Here is a 16,727-nt window from a genome sequence, read left to right on the forward strand (position 1 = left end):
ATATTGTGGAACACTTAGAGCTTGGTCACACAATGATGACACTAAGGTCATTCATTTATCCGGGGCTATCCAGTTGTCCTGACTTTTGTCTTGCCCCTGGATTCTGATGACTGGAAAAGAGAATGAGGCTGATGACTTTATGGGACTCGGCCTCACTTAAATCCAATTCATATGCAATTCAAGACATCACCCCATGATATCATTGGTCCTCTTTGAAGAACAACAACTCAGCCTACCCTTTATTTCTGGTTTAGTGGTCAGAATGCTGAACTTCGAGTAAGAGGGTCTGTGTTCAAATTCTGCCTCTGACATTTACTGACCATGGACAAGTTATGAGGGGTAGGGCTATAATGCCTCTTCTTGACCATCAGTTTCATCATTCAAATATTACCTACCTCTCAGGGTATTTGTGACACTCAAAAAGGATAGCATATGTAAAGTACTTTGTAAGACCTTAAAGCATCATATGTATATAGATTATTATTATTATTATTCTCCCTTTTCCCTCACCCTGACCCCAATGCACCTACAAGTTGATGAATCCTCTCAAGATTGTATCTCTTTTTCTAGAGATCTCTCCAACAACCGAATTGGCTGCCTTTCTTCTGGAGCCTTCCAGGGCCTTTCCAACCTCCTCCGATTGTGAGTATGAAAAGACTAGATGGGGTGATGACTGAGAGGAAAATTGTCAAGTCTGCAATGGTAAATCCCGATGCAAGAAATACTATTGCACCATAAAAAATGATGAGCTGGCTAATTTTAAGAAACTTGGAAAGAGCTACACAGGGTAATGAATAGCAAAATGAGTAGAAATAAAAGAATATCATATACAGCTACAAATTTAATACTGGAAGAATAAATTGGCATGTGACTTCCAGGGAGTGAACTAAAAGATATAATTTGTAAAAATATATCTGTCTTGAGGATGTTGTCTTTTGTGATGCTGGGAGGGCAGAGGTCCTGGGAAACTTGTGGATAAATTCTATTAATAAAAAAGAAAGAGAGAGAGAAAGGGAGGAAGGAAGGAAGGAAGGAAGGAAGGAAGGAAGGAAGGAAGGAAGGAAGGAAGGAAGGAAGGAAGGAAGGAAGGAAGGAAGGAAGGAAGGAAGGAAGGAAGGAAGGAAGGAAGGAAGGAAGGAAATAGTAGGGACTGAGAAAAAGCAAGAGAGGACTTCCAACAAGTTGAATCTCTAGTCTCTCTCAATTCCTGTCCCTAGGGCAAAAGTTTTGAATCTGGAGTCCTAGAAAAGATTTTTTAAAATATCGAGATAACCATATTTTGATGTTTCCTTTGCAATCCTCTATATTTTATTTTATGCATGTAAAAGCATTTCAAGAAGTTCAAGTTTTCATCAAAATGCCAAAGGGGTCCATGACATAAAAAAGAATAACAAGTCCTTGACTTATCAAAATCTCATGACCCATTCTTATCATTCTCCCCCCTATAGAAACATGTCTGGGAACATCTTCTCCAACCTGCCAGCTGGGGTGTTTGATGAGCTTCCAGCCTTGAAAGTTGTGTGAGTATCTCCTCCTAAGCCACCTGACTTCCTTCCAGTTAGGAAATCCTTCCTCCCCTCCTTTGTCCACAAAGTGAAGATACATTGGCTTTACCAGACTAGCACAAATGTGGGCATCAGGACCAGCCAAGTGAGTAGACATTGTAGATGGGTACCTACAAGGGATGGTCAGGACCTTCCCCAAATCATCCCTATCCCATATTATTATGGTACTTAAAACATGATATCATTAGAGATTCTTTTTTTTCAAGCCCCAAAGGATTCCTTATTAAACTGTGAATTCCCCTGAGACTGAGTCGTAGTGTCTGAAGCCATTATTATCCCCCACTATAAGGAATTAATTGATAAATTAAGAGCAAAGATTCTTTAAAATGGTCAAGATGATATGCACCTGGCAATGGATATTGGCAGGCAAGTTTCCAAAACCCCCAAAGGGCTAATGAAAGAGCCGTAAAGATAAACTCTACCTAGGGATAGAGACTGGACTGATGATTTCATTGATGTAGAGAATTTTCAATAAAGAAACTCCCTCTCCCAATGTACCTTCTCTGTAATTTATAATCTTAGAGAGGTTGAGCAACTTGCTTACTATTATAAAGCCAGTATAGCTCAGAGGAAGGACTTGAATTCTGAGTTTTCCTGACTCTGAGATGCCATGATGCCTCTCATAAATTCCACTGACTTTGCAATTTTTTCTTGAGCTGAATCTGGCGACCATACAAGCCTTTCCCCCAGATCCATCCTCTTTTATTCTTAATCTTTTCTAGTCCCAAACCTTTTTAGGGAGGGCTTCTTCAGATAGTCATCACTCCTCTTTCATTACTGCTGGGCAAAAGCTAACCATTCTCCTATCCCCATGAGTCTCTAACTCTTTGGCCCTTGCTGACCATAATTTCAAGCTCCACTTTCCCTATTCTTCTGCCCTGATATGCTTCTTCATTCCATACCAAACCTAGGGACTTTGGCACAGAATTCCTGACCTGTGACTGCCGCCTCCGCTGGGTACTGCCCTGGGCCCGTAACCACTCTGTGCAACTGTCTGAGAGGACACTCTGTGCCTATCCCAGCTCACTCCATGCCCAGGCACTGCGTGGCCTCCAGGATACCCAGCTCCATTGTGGTAAGAAACTCCCAGCCTTTCATAACTTGACTGTCTTCCAACCCTGCTCCAAACTCCTAAGATTCCTCCAGTTCAATTCCTAAGACTCCTCTAAAAATATAGTAATTTCTTCCCACTTCTCTGACAGTCATGAGCCAGCCAGCCTAGAATGGCAATTTCAAGGGCAAGGAGAGTCACTAAATATCCTACTCTCCATTAATAACCCATTAGGGATCTGTCACTCATTAGTTTATAAATATCTTTTTTGAAGCTTTTTGGAAATAAGTCCTGTTAGCTGATAGATAATTGACTGTGTATAGCATCATTCTTTTATATTCCATCACAAAACGACCTCTTTTGAAATTCAAAGAGTGCCCCTTAAATTCAAGATTCTGGAATTTGGGGATCACATTCTGTCCATCCAATCTGTGCCTTTAATACTTACATAAACATAAATCATAATCTCTCTTGGCCAGTTAGGCTGAAGAATTCCCCTAGCCTACTTGAAACACTCAACACTCCCCTTATTTAATACCCAAAATATTCATAGCAAGATAGATCTGGAGCTGGAAGGGACTTCAGTGACCATCTAGTCCAACCCACTCATTTTAAAGTTAAAGAAAATGAGGTCCAGGAGATGAGATTACTTGCCCAGAGTCACATAGGCAATAAATGTCAGAGGTGGGATTTGAACTTTGATCCTTTGATTCTAAAGCCAATGCTTTTTTTTTTAACCTTTACCTTCTTTCTCAGAATTGGTACTAATTGATACTAAGAAGGGCTAGGTAATTGGGGTCAAGTGACATGCCCAGGATTGTATAGTATAATTGTTAAAATTAATGTTTTGGCTAAATATATGAAAATTTTTTATATAATAATAATAATAAATCTTTTTACAAAAGAGGTGGAAAGAGTGAAAGCAGAGGAATACAAGGGTAGAAAAGGCATTAATCTATCTAAGTAAATATTGTTCCAGTGCTTGGCTCAGCCAGGACTTGTTAACCCTCAACCAGAATCAAACTATCTCCAGAAGAGAGGAAAGGAAAACCAGCTATCCCGAGTTCCCTTTAAGAGGCAGGTCAAGACAATGACTTGAGCTGAAGATGACTCCCAAAGCTGACTTCCTTCTTGGAGTGACTCTCTTCTTGGATTCCATACTCTCTAGCCTTAGAAATTCAGGGCCTTTTATAGTGGTTTCTTGTCTCCTCCCCTCTTCACAGGGGCCAAGCACAGCTTCCAAATTGTCTAGCACGCCCAGGGGGCAGTGTTTGTGGAAACTAATTCGTACCTTCTGGAGGATGTGAACTCTTAACAGAATTCACAAGTTTCTGACTGTTTGAGTTAGAAAAAAAGAGTGGAGCTCTCCAAGTATCTTTCTGGCTTCTTACCTAGCACTCGGTGTGAATTCACTAAGCGGAAACTCAAAGAGAACCAAACATTTCCTTTCACAATAACTAGAAAGTTTATGGTGTTAGATTTGAACCCAGGACCTCCTGTCTCCAGGCCTGGCTCTCTATCCACCGAGACATCAAGCTGCCTGGAGCTAAATGTTTTTTTTCCACTGTACTATAGTTTGCTCCAGATGTCTCTGGCTGTCTCTATTCTCCTACTTTTCCCAAGCCTCACCCCAGAGACAGAAAGCTATTTATATATTTAAGTCAGGAAGACTTGAGTTCAAACCCAGACTCAGAAACATATTAACTATGTGACCCAGGGCAAGTCATTAACCGCTGCCTGCCTCAGTTTCTTCCACTGTAAAATAGGGATAATTATAGCACTTAGCTCCCAGGTTGTTGTCAAGATCAAATGAGATATTTGCAAAACATTCAGCACTCTGTAAATGCTCGTTGTATTCATCCGCCTCCTCATAGTATTATCTCTCAGACTAGAATGTAAGCTCCTTGAGAGCACTGACCGTGTTTTTACCCTTTTTTGGTATCTGTAGCACTTGGCATACTGCTTGACAGAATTAATAATTGCTTGCTGACCACCTGGAACTCTGTCTGCTTTCATCCACAACTGGTCCCCTTTTCTCTCTTCTTCCCTGCTCAGTAAGCTATAAGATACAGAGAGGAGTCAAGTCCATGTCTCTGCTGACTCCCCTTTTGTCTGATGCTCCCCTTTGCACCCAGCCCCATCCCCTACCCACAGGTCTCACTGTGATTCTGCTCCCCCCACAACAGCGGGTGCCCTGGAGCTGCACACTCACCACCTGATCCCCTCGCTGCGTCAGGTGGTGTTCCAAGGTGACCGGCTTCCGTTCCAGTGTACCGCCAGTTACCTGGGCACTAGTACCCGCATCCACTGGTACCATAACAGGGTGCCGGTGGAGGGTGATGAGGAGACAGGCGTCATCCTAGAGGAGAGCCTGGTCCATGACTGCACCTTCATCACCAGGTACAAGCATCATCCCCTTCCCAGGATGGGGTTAAGGAGGGGGAAGTGCCCACCATCATTTCCTGGAACCGGGGGAGATAAGGAAAGGACCATGCCTAGAAGACCAGTCAGGTCTCAAGCCCCTGCATAGGGAAGGTTCTGGGAGGGCCCATAACTCTCAGGGAGTGAGATCATCTGACAATTATGGGGGATATAAAAGATCGCCCATAAGTAATGCCAGTGAGGGTCCCAGAGTTGTAAAGAGGATCCCCTACCTGACTGAAGAAGAGCCACTTCTCCTCACTGGAAAGCATGACAACAGATTCCTGTGCCCCCTCAGCGAGCTAATTCTGTCCCACATCCATGTGTGGGCATCGGGGGAGTGGGAGTGCTCCGTGTCTACTGCCCAAGGCAACGCCAGCAAGAGGGTGGAGATCGTAGTGCTGGAGACCTCTGCCTCCTACTGTCCTGCCGAGAGAGTCGCCAACAACCGGGGAGACTTCAGGTTTGGGGGCTGGGCTGGAACGGGTTACCCCACCACCACCACCAAATGTACCTATACCTACCATATAGTCAATGGATCCCTTCTCTCTCACTTCCCATCACAGACTCCGAGAGGAAATGTGAGGGAGGTGTCATAGCTCCAAACTATCCCCACAGTGTTTCCTCCTTCCCCCTGATATTTCACTATTTCTTTGGGAAAATGGTTTCTTGTTCTCTCAGTTCCAATAATTAGTATTTACTTAGCACCTTTTGGGCATCATGCATCCACAGCACAGTGGATAAAATATTAAGTTTTAACTCAAAAAACCTTGGTTTGAATCCTGGCTTTTATAGTTATTAGCTATATGATCCTGGGTAAATGACTTTCCATCTCTGGGCCTCAGTTTCCTTCTCTATAAAATTAAGGAGTGGGAGTAGATGAATTCCAAGTCTCTTTTGAAATCTAGATCCTATGATTCAGTAGGAAAAGGTAGCAGATTGTTGTGGGTTCTGAAAAGTAATCCCTTCCCTAGAGAACTCAATCACCCAATGTTGGGGTCAGGAAGGAGCTCAGGGGGCTAGAATCCAACCCACCCCTGAAAAACAGTCCCTAATAGGAGATACTCAGCAAGTACCTAGAATTTGCAGGAAGATCTCCAATCCAACAACTACCTCCATCCTGACCCCTTTCTCCACCAGGCATAACTAGCTGTAATTGTAAGGACATTTTTCTTTGCATCGAATTTGAAAAGTTTCATTTAGCAAGTTCTACCCACTATTCCTGGTTCTGCCCTTTCAAATCAAGCACCATCCCCATAACAAGCTGAACAAAATTCATTTTTTTAAATATGTAAATGATCAAGCCAAAGTTTTGAGTGATTATGGATCCCATAGGGAGGTAGGAAGGGATTGATGAGATCAGAACAATATCATGTAAAAACAGAGGCAACTGGAAGGGCTCACCATCTATTGTACTCTGCAGTAAGCTTGTCTTGTCAAACACTTCTGGTGTTCAGGCATCTCGGTTGGTTTTGTTTTTGTTTTTGTTTTTGTTTTAATCATCAGAAGATTGTTGAACCAGGTTACTGGTTGAATCTTTCAAGGAACTTTAAGAGGAAACCCATAGAGCTTGTCCATCAATATATCTGTTGTCTCTCTAGCTATCTCTAGGTACCTATCTGTCTCATCTCTCTATTGGACGGATCCTACAAATGGAAAATGAGCTGGGCCCAGGATTGAACAAAAAGAAAAGAGATTTATTTGTCTTTAGGGATTTAAATGACCCCAAGTTTCTCCCTGAAATGAAGGGCCATCTTTTCAACCCCAATATTTTCCCCATGGCAGAAAGAGACAGTGTAGCATGGTGACTAAAGACTTGATCTTGGAGTCAGGAAGACTTGGGTCAAGTCCCACCTTTCTCACATACTGGTTGTGTGATCCTAAGCAAGTCATTTAACCCTTTAGCTTCAATTTCCTTATCTAAAAAATGGGACTCATGATAGCACTTACTTCAGAGAAGTATTATGAAAATCAAATGAGATTGCTACCCACCTTCTGACTGAGAGGACACAGAATGAGACATATCTTTTTTGGAAAGGACCAGTGCAAGAATTAGTTTTGTTAAACTATACATTTTGGCAAGAGTTACAGGATTTTATTTGTCTTATTTTTATTTAAATTGTATTTATTCATTTTATAATAATGAATGATATTTATCTAAATAAAATGATTAATTCTATTAATCATAAAATATCCATTAATTAATAGTTAATAAAATTAAATTTAAATATTTTTAATTTTATCATGAGGGTTTTATTTTTCTTTCTTTCAGAAAGTTTGGGGGAAGGGAGAGGGAAGGAAAGAGGTAGATTTATGTTCATTGAAAATTTTAATTTTAAAAAATCAGATAAAATATGTCAAGTTCTTAAAGACTGTATAAACCATTATTATTTTGTTTCTAAAACCCCAGGCAACTCTCTAAGATAACAAATTGTAGAAGAGCAGTTGATCTGCAGTAGTAGGGGGTGTTTCCTTCCATTTCCAATGAAATCACAGGACAAGACCAAAACTAAACAAAACAAAACTCTTCCCATGATGTCATACGGCTCTGAGTCACAGAATGTTAAAGTTTCCAGTGATCTGAAATGGAGTCTCACCCAGTGGGAAATGGAAAGGCATATGGTGGGTACAAGCAGACTATAGCACTTCATAAACAAGGAATTGGGAAGGGGGGATGTCATCAAAGAAATGTATGAGGGGGGAAAATAGGATGGGCTAGTTCATATGATAAGATTAAGGAAATGGACTGAATGGATCACTGAAGTCCTTGAAGGAAGGGAGCAGGCATCTATTAAGTGCCTACTATGTGCCAGGCACTGTGCTAATTGCTTTACAAATATTATCTCATTTGATCCTCGCAACAATTCTGGGAGTTAGGTAGGTGCTACTTTTATCCTTATTTTACAGTGAAGGAAACTGAGGCAAGCAGAGTTAAGCAATTTTCCCAGGTAAGTATCTAAGGTTGCATTTGAACTCAGGTCTTCTTGACTCCAGGTTCTGAACTCTATCCACTTGCACCATCTACTTGTCCTTGGGATGTCAAGGGAACTCAAGGACTATTTCTGATACATTGAACAGACTCTCTAATGGCAATTTATGCAAGTACTTGGACTAGAGTCCCACACAATGGGATTTGTGGGGAATATCCCCACTGAGAAGATCATAGACTCTCTGGAGTCTTTACCTAAATTTCCTCCTAACGGATCCTGTCCAGGGTTCTAGCCTGTCTTTTGATCTTTTCCAATCCTGGCCATTCTCCATTGAGTTAGCTATCATTCCCACCTCTGTTTCAGGATGCCCATTTTTTTTTGTCTTTAAGTCACTGGTTTTCTTTTTGGTCTAGACCTGTGATTGCATTAACGTAGGGAACTCCTTAGGAAGGCAATTCATTGTTAGTAAAGCAAATCATTGGCTGCACTGCCACTGGGATAGTCTTAGAGTGTTCCTTGGAGCTCTGAGGGATTGTGTGTGGACAGGGGTGGGATTCAAACGAAATTTTCCCTCACTCCACTTTCAGTCCGGGAGATCATATTGATTAAATCATTGATGACAGTCTAGTCCGATCTCCTTCATTTTATTGATGAGGAAAAAGGCCCAAAGAGATGAAATCTTTCCTGAGATCACACAGGTTTTAAGGAGCAGGAGCAGGATTTAAACTCAGGTCAAGAAATCCAGCCATCTTTCCAGTCATCTCCATGGAACTGGGAGAAGAGTTACAAAGAGCCCTGTGAAGGGAAATGGGGGGAAAAGGGGTGGGGAGGGTCTTTTTCCTCCTCCATTTTGGGCCTGCTCCCCATCTTTTTTCCCAAGGGAGCAGAGTAGCCCCTAGCTAAGTAAGCGACAGGGGGAAGTTGAATAGAGCCCGGTGGGTTGGACATGCGGCTTTCTGATCCCTGGCTGACTGAATCTTCACCCCTCCCTTGCTCCCAGGTGGCCTCGAACTCTGGGGGGCATCACAGCCTATCAGTCCTGCCTTCAGTACCCTTTCACGTCAGTGCCTCTCAGTGGGGGCACTCCAGGCACCAGAGCCTCTCGACGCTGTGACCGCACTGGGCGATGGGAGCCAGGAGACTATTCCCACTGCCTCTACACCAATGATATCACCCGTGTGCTCTATACCTTTGTCCTGGTAAGGCTAGGAAATGGGGAAGGAAGGGGCTAGGGTGATCAAGAACCAGCATTTTTCCCAAATACCTGGGGCAGGGGCAGAGTGCACTTCTAGTGTGCAAAGTCCAAAGGTAGAGACCCCTTCCAGAGTGATGCCTACTAGAGAAATTCCAGTCAGGAGTGGAGCCAGGAGGAATGAAGAGATATTGATTTAATTTGTAAGCGATAGCACTTACTTACGTTGGAAGAACATTCTGTTCTTTGGGTTTGTGTTTTATTTTTAACCAAAATTGTGAGATTTTTCCCCTTTGCTCTATCTTAAGATGCCTTTTCACTCTACAGTTTTAATAGATGGCATTAATGTAAAGAGCCTGATTTCTTGCCCCAGAATGATTCCGGTCAGGTCTTTTCTCAGAAACTTGTACTTTATGGCGAGTAAATAGCTGTTGCTGGTCCCTGTATAGGTGAATCTTTCGTGGTTTTCTAAGTTCTTTTTTTTTTAGAGTTTATACATCAAAGAATGCAAATTATACTGTGAACAATTGTGCAATATCCTTCCTAATCTAATTCATTGCCTAAATAAATAGCAGTTAAGCACCCAAATACAATTTTTGAGAAAGATTAAAACATTAAACCCCCAATGTTGATGAAAAAATGTTTAATGTAAATTTAATTTAATTTAAAATTGATTTACGGAGCTAACAGCCGGGAAGGAAACAGGACAAACGGGGAGGGGGGGTGCCTATTGTCATCTCCACCAAGTCTCCAAGGCTTGCCTCTTCCCTGCTTTTCCAGTGTGGGAGTAGAGAATGGGCATTTTAGAGACAGAACTGGTCCCATTCCTTTTTCTCTCCAGTGGCGCTAGTGATCCCTGGGCTGACCACACAGGGTGAGAGCCTCAGGTCTTCACCAGGTGGAGAAAGGAGTAGGGTTGAGGGGCCCGGCCTGCCTTCCTCGACCCTAATGCCTCTTTCAGATGCCCATAAATGCTTCCAACGCACTGACCCTGGCACATCAGCTGCGAGTCTACACGGCTGAGGCTGCTGGCTTCACAGACATGATGGACGTGGTCTATGTGGCACAGATGATCCAGAAATTTCTGGGCTATGTTGACCAAATTAAGGAGGTGAGACTACTTCTACAGATTCCCCCTAAAAGCCCCAAATCTGTCAGCTGCCTAGACTGGCTGACTTCCCCGTCTCCCCGCTTCCCTAACCCCTTCCTAGAGCATCTTTAGCACCAAACCATTTCCCCACGGTGAGCAGCGTCATCCTCCAATGCCTGGGCCTTCTCCCTCAAATAGCTGGTGGAGGTGATGGTAGACATGGCCAGTAACCTGATGCTTGTCGACGAACACCTACTCTGGCTGGCCCAGCGAGAGGACAAGGCCTGCAGCGGCATCATCGAAGCCCTGGAGCGTATTGGAGGGGCTGCCCTCAGCTCTCATGCCCAGCACATCTCTGTGGTAACAAAGGGACACCAGAGAATCTTGGAAGTCAATGGGCTCCTCACGCATTTAGTCAGGGCTTAGAGACTGGTTATTGAGTGCCCCTTTTCCATGAACGAGGAGGGCCATTCCAGGCTCCCCGAGGACCTGCTCTGGGGTTGGGGAGGAATGGAGGCGTGTGGATTGCAGCCTTCTCAGTTTCACATTCACAGTAGAGTCATTTGAGATGAACAGCCATGAGGGGATTCAGAGGAGAGACACATCAGTAGGGACCGAAGCCCTCCAGGAAGGCTTCTTTAAGAAGGGGGAGGGAGCTGATGGGGAGAAGTGGTCTCCATGCCTGGAAGGAAATGGAATTAGAAGGGGAGACGGGGAGACCCCTACTCCCAATGGGAGTGGTAAGGGAGAGTCGCGAGCACTTCTGGGAAATCTTTTCAGATGGGTCATTCCATTTGGGGAAAAGAATTTAAGCAAAGGCTGCTGGAGTAGGGGGACGAGCAGTTCAAGTACAATTCATTGTAACCTGCCTTGTTGGTATATAAAGGGAGGAGGGGTGTCTCAGCTTATGGGGTGATCAGATCTTCATCCCTAGAATTCAAGGAATGTGGTCCTGGAGGCACACCTCATCAAACCCCACAGCTACGTGGGCCTCAGTTGCACGGCCTACCAGAAGCGGGAGCCAGCTGTGTCAGGGCAGCGTCCAGGGCCCCCTGGAATAGATCCCCAGCCTGAGCATGAGACCCTTGCTGACCAACAGCTGAGATTTCGCTGTACCACTGGGCGGCCCAATATCTCCCTGTCCACTTTCCACATCAAGGTAGGGGTCCTGGCTAGGGGCAGAGGGAGAGGTTGGAGTGGGGGGCTGTTGCTGAGACAAGGAATCCTAGGAAGAAATAAGGCCCAGAAAAAGAGGAGGGGGGCAGGTGCATTGTGGATGATGGAGAACCAAAATAGGGCCTGACGCTTTGTTTTTGTGGAGGGGAGGGAGTAGTCAGACCAGAGGGATTGTGGGTGCTGGTGAAGATATTGATGTCTCTGAGAACCTCTATATCCTACTCCCCAGAACAGCGTGGCCCTGGCTTCCATTCAGCTGCCCCCCAGCCTGTTCTCATCCCCTCCGGCTGCACTGGCGCCCCCAATTCCTCCAGATTGCACCCTGCAACTGCTCGTCTTCCGCAATGGCCGCCTTTTCCGTAGTCATGGCAACACCTCCCGCCCTGGAACCACGGGGCCCAGCAAGAGGCGTGGGGTGGCCACTCCTGTCATCTTTGCTGGAACCAGTAAGGGACCAAATTCTTTTCCCAAGATCCTCAAAGATGGGGAGATCACTGTGGAATCACTCATGGAAGAAGTGAGGTAGCTGGGCTTTGAAGGCTGAATTAAGAAGGGAAGAGGAGTGAGTAATGCATACTAGCTATTCCAGGTGGGATGAGAAGTGCATGAGCAAGAGTTCAGGGGTGAGAATGTGTGATCTGGAGGAGGAGAAATGGGTTATTGTGGCTGAGATCTTTGGTGATCCCTCTTCACCCTGTGCTCCCCCAGACTTGTCCTCCCTCTCTTCTAGTATCCATGAGTGCTGTGGTGCTTGAAATAGAAGCAAGGTTCCCAAAAGTGGGGAGAGGATGACAAATTTCCTTAGTAAAGGCAAGCAGCTTCTGGACAAGATTAGATGTCAAGCTCCAGAGGGGCTGTGGGATTCTGGGTTGCATGTGAAAATATCCACACATACCTTCTACATTCTCATCCCCACCACTCACATACATAGTTATGTTGGAAATGTGGAACACCCACTCTCTAACTGGGAAAACAAGACCTACATTGGATGTAAAGCAAGAATTAAATAATAGTGAAGGATAAGTAATCAAAAAAATATCATGGCACATATACAACTAATCCAGAGAACAGGAATAGAAAAGCTGTAGAAAACTTTGTCCCTGTTTTCTTCAATATTTTAAAAATCAATGACTTAGACAAAGGCATAGATGACACACTCACCAAATCAGTGGATGACACAAAGAGAAAGAATAACAAATACAGCTGATTAACAGAATCAGGATCCAAAGGGAGCTCAACAGGTTTCATTCATTCATTACCTCTAAGTAGTCCAAATCTAATAAGGCAGAATTTAGTAGGTATAAATATAAAAACCAACCCTTTGGTTCAAAAATAGAACTATATGAACTTAAGGTAGAGGAAAGGCAGCAAAACCATAGTTAATGTAAAAAGGGTACACCAATACAATATGGCGACCAAAGAAGAAAATGCATTAACAGTAGCAACATCCAGAAAGAGAAGGCATCTCACCCAAGGCAGATTGGTTACATCTGGAATATTCTGTTCAGTCCTAGGTGCTACATTTTAGGTAGGGCATTGATAAAGCCAGAAAGCATCCAGAGAACAGTGATCAGGGTAGTGAAGAGCTTCAAAACTACACTGTGAAAGGTTGGTTAGAAGGAACCCAGGATGCTTACCCCAGAGAAAAGACTGAGGTGAGGAAAGAGGAAAGAGGAGGAGGGACATGCTAATTATTTTCAAGGATCTAAAGAGCAATCTAAAAAGCATATAGAAGAAGTTTTGCTTAACCCAAGAGGACAGAACCAGGAACAATGGGGGTAGACATTTCAAAGATGCAGGTTTTGCTTCATTATTAGCAAAAATTCATTAATGAGAGCTGTCGAAAAAATGGAATGGTCTGCCTTAGAAGGTATGCATCCGGAACTGGATATCTTCAAGCCAAGACTTGTTGGGAGTATTGTACCATCTGTTTCTGCTCAAGTGCAAGTTAGAATAAATGACTTCTGAACTTCATTTCAACTCTGACTTTCTAATTCTGTGGGATCTCTGTAGGGTGGAGTGTTTGGGAAAGGTTTCCTCACTAGCTACCATCAATATTTCTTCTCCCCTTAGAGGCTAAACTTGTTGAGAAAGCTGTCTACATTAGATATCTTTACTTCTTCTCCTTCCTTCCTTTCTCTCTCTCTCTCTCTCTCTCTCTCTCTCTCTCTCTCTCTCTCTCTCTCTCTCTCTCTCTCTCTCTCTCTCTCTCTCTCTCTTTTTCTCTTTCTCTCCCTCTTCTTAAGGTAGAGGAGTGGTAAGGGCTACCAATTAAGGTTAAGTGACTTGCCCCAGATTATATAGCTAGGAAGAGTCAGAAGCCAAATTTGAACCCAGGTTCTCCCATCTCCAGGCTTGGCTCTCAATCCACTGAGCTACCTAGCTGCCCCATCCCACTCATTTCTAAACCCTCCATAGTGTGCTTCTGGTCCCATCATTCAAAGTTACCAGATAACAAATCTAATAGTCAGTTCTCTTTCCTCAATCTTCCTGACCTCTCTGAAGTCCCATCTCCTGGATATTCTTTCCTGTGTAGGTTTTCATGACACTGCTCTCCTAGTACACCTCCCACCTCTTGCTTCTTTGCTGGCACACTCACTAATCACTGGTCTCCCCCAAGACTATGTCCTGGGCCCTTTCCTATTCTCTTTGCATTCTTCCCCTTGACTTCAGCTCCCATGGAATCAGTTATTGCCTCTATGCAGATTTTTCCTGGGTCCACAGATCCCACCCTCACCTCTCTTGATCTCCATTCTCTTATCACCAGCTTTTTAATAGAGATCTTGACCTGAATGTCCTGTAGACTCTCCAATCAATAAGCCCCAAACATAACTCATTATTCTTTCTGTCTAAACCTGCTCTCATTCTCAACTTCTCTATTCCTTTCTAGAAATAACTTTTCATTTTATTTTTTCTTGATATGTTTGGTTTTTTAAAATTTCCAACATTTCCCACAGCATCTTTATGAAGTTTTTCCTAATCACCTCAGCCCTCAGTGATTTATTTCTCCATTTTCTAATTTCCTATTGCAATAATTATCAGAATCTCTCACTGGATTCTTGTCCAGTATTGTTATTCAACCTTGTATTGTTATTCAACTTTTTATGGGCATGCCATAAATATATGTGGTACGAATACAAGTGAATACAAGGGGATGCACTCTTAAGAGAATAGCAAGAATGTAATAGAGATTAAAAAGAATATTATTAATAAAAATAAATAAAATCTTATTTTAAATTAAGGAATGTTTTAAAAAATCTTAGCAAACATGTATGTAGGTATATTATATACATGTACACAAATCCAAATATAAAATTTTATACAGTAATATTGTATGTTAAAGGCCTTTAATGCCTTTTCAAGTCACAGATGGGAGTCTGAGGTCTTGAAAGCCCTGCCAGCCTATAAGTTGTATCAGGTCCACAAATTGGCAAAACTGGAAGGGCTTCAAGGATAGGTCCAGGGGCTCAATGCATGCCTGTGGCCTGAGGACCAGCTTGGTCAAGAAGCTCATCACACAGGGTGGTGGAGTTTTTCACAGCAGCTCAGGAAGACCATCCTCGATTAAGGCATAGAAGGGTTAAAGCCTATATTTATGCAAAGAGCTACCCATACCAAAAAAGGGCACCTATGTGTAATAATTATTTTTTTTAAACTCTGACCTTCTGACAGAATCAATACTGAGTATCAGTTCCAAGGCAGAAGAGCAGTAAGGGCTAGGCAATTGGGGTTAAGTGACTTGCCCAGGGTCACATAGCTAGGAAGTGTCTGAGGTCAAGTTTGAACCCAGGACCTCCTGTCTCCAGGCTTGACTCTCTATCCATTGAGCCACCTAATAGCCCTTTAATAATTTTTCAATATATGTTTACATATCTATATATTTTATTTTCAAAGAGACTACATTTTAGAAGTGTGGTCTTGGTTTGAACCAATACCTTATGCTGGTTAAGTGACTTACCTCCCTAATTAGACCACAAGTCTCTCAAAGGCAAGAGTTGTATCTTATACTTCATGCCATTTTCCCACTTCTTAGCCCAGAGCCCTGCACAGAGTAGGTAGCTCTGTGAAGAAGGTGGTGGTCTCTTCCCAGTTGATCTTTATTTCCCCTCTCCATCTCTCCCTTCTTAGATGGCTGTGGTGTTGGGAACCTCACAGAGCCAGTGGCTGTCTCCCTAAGGCATTGGACTGAAGGGGTGGACCCTGTGGCAGCCTCATGGAGCATGGAAGGGCCCGGAGGACCAGGAGGCTGGAGTTCCGAGGGCTGCCAGCTCCACTCCAGCCAATCCAATGTTAGCTCCTTGTACTGCCAGCACCTTGGCAACATTGCAGTGCTCATGGTATGTGTGTATGGGAGAGACTCCTGGGAAGGAGAGGGAGAAAGGAAGGAGGGCTGGGAAAGAAACTGGATCCCATAGGGAAACAAAGGCAGGAGGGAAAGAATTGGGTAGATGTGAGTAGGGTAGAGCTCATCTCTCCAGTCTTCCCCCATGGAGCTCCATCTTTCATGGGCTATCTTTTCCTAGCTCCACAACTCTATACGCAGAGAAGATGAGCCAGTAAACAATGCGGGCAGGTTTGTTTTGTTGTTTTTTTCAAATCCTTGCTTTCATTTATTCCAAAAAGACCCAAATTGTTCCACTCTCCTTCTTCTATCCCTGAACAAGACTCAGATCTAAGAGATGTGATATGCATAAATGATATCTGGGAAGAAAGCAAGATGGAGCAGTGGAAAGATCTCCAAACTTAGTTGTCAGCGGACTTGGGTTTAAATCATGATTTTGCCACTTTCTACCTTGGAATCTTGGGTAATTCACTTCCCCTCTGAGAACCTCAGTTTCTTCATCTGTAAAATGAGGAGATTGGGCTACTCTGTGGCAAAGTGGCAACAGGTATCAGGGCTAGTCAGGAAGACCCAAGTTCAAATTTAGTCTCAGATATTTACTTAGTTATATGATTCGATCTGCCTCAGTTTCCTCAACTATAAAATGGGGATCAATAAGCACCAACCTCCCAGAATTGTTGTGAGGCCAATTAAGAAGTTATCATGGTAGTAGTTCTGTTAAGAAATAGTGAAGGCTTGAACTAGATCGCTTGAGTGGAGAGGACATATGCAGAGACACTTGATCAAAAGAGGGGCTGAGGAAGTGTGACGTGTCAAAAACGCGACCCTGAAGTTTCAAACTGGAGTGACTGGAAAGACAGTGCTGTCCTTACAGAACTAGAGAAATCTGAAGGACAGGAAGAGTTAGGAGGGAAGACAAATGAATTCTGTTTTAGCTGCATCAAACTCAAGATGTCTGGG

The 16,727-nt window shown here is 43.5% G+C and overlaps 1 protein-coding gene across 2 annotated transcripts in view; it reads left to right on the top strand.

Moving 5' to 3' along the window:
* ADGRA2 (adhesion G protein-coupled receptor A2) overlaps positions 1-16,727 on the top strand; it is a 62,879-nt gene that overhangs the window by 40,724 nt on the left and 5,428 nt on the right. Inside the window, exons 4-14 of one of the 2 annotated variants that reach the window (XM_007476341.3) lie at positions 571-642; positions 1,449-1,520; positions 2,477-2,640; positions 4,752-5,016; positions 5,336-5,500; positions 8,968-9,166; positions 10,121-10,270; positions 10,448-10,609; positions 11,184-11,408; positions 11,655-11,871; positions 15,554-15,762. In XM_007476341.3, the coding sequence (XP_007476403.2) occupies positions 571-642; positions 1,449-1,520; positions 2,477-2,640; positions 4,752-5,016; positions 5,336-5,500; positions 8,968-9,166; positions 10,121-10,270; positions 10,448-10,609; positions 11,184-11,408; positions 11,655-11,871; positions 15,554-15,762 (1,900 nt within the window). The remainder of the gene's footprint in view (positions 1-570; positions 643-1,448; positions 1,521-2,476; positions 2,641-4,751; positions 5,017-5,335; positions 5,501-8,967; positions 9,167-10,120; positions 10,271-10,447; positions 10,610-11,183; positions 11,409-11,654; positions 11,872-15,553; positions 15,763-16,727) is intronic. The other variant, XM_001381811.5, reaches the window with a different exon arrangement.

This window comes from Monodelphis domestica, chromosome 1 (genome assembly GCF_027887165.1).
Source record: "Monodelphis domestica isolate mMonDom1 chromosome 1, mMonDom1.pri, whole genome shotgun sequence".
Taxonomy (NCBI): domain Eukaryota; kingdom Metazoa; phylum Chordata; class Mammalia; order Didelphimorphia; family Didelphidae; genus Monodelphis; species Monodelphis domestica.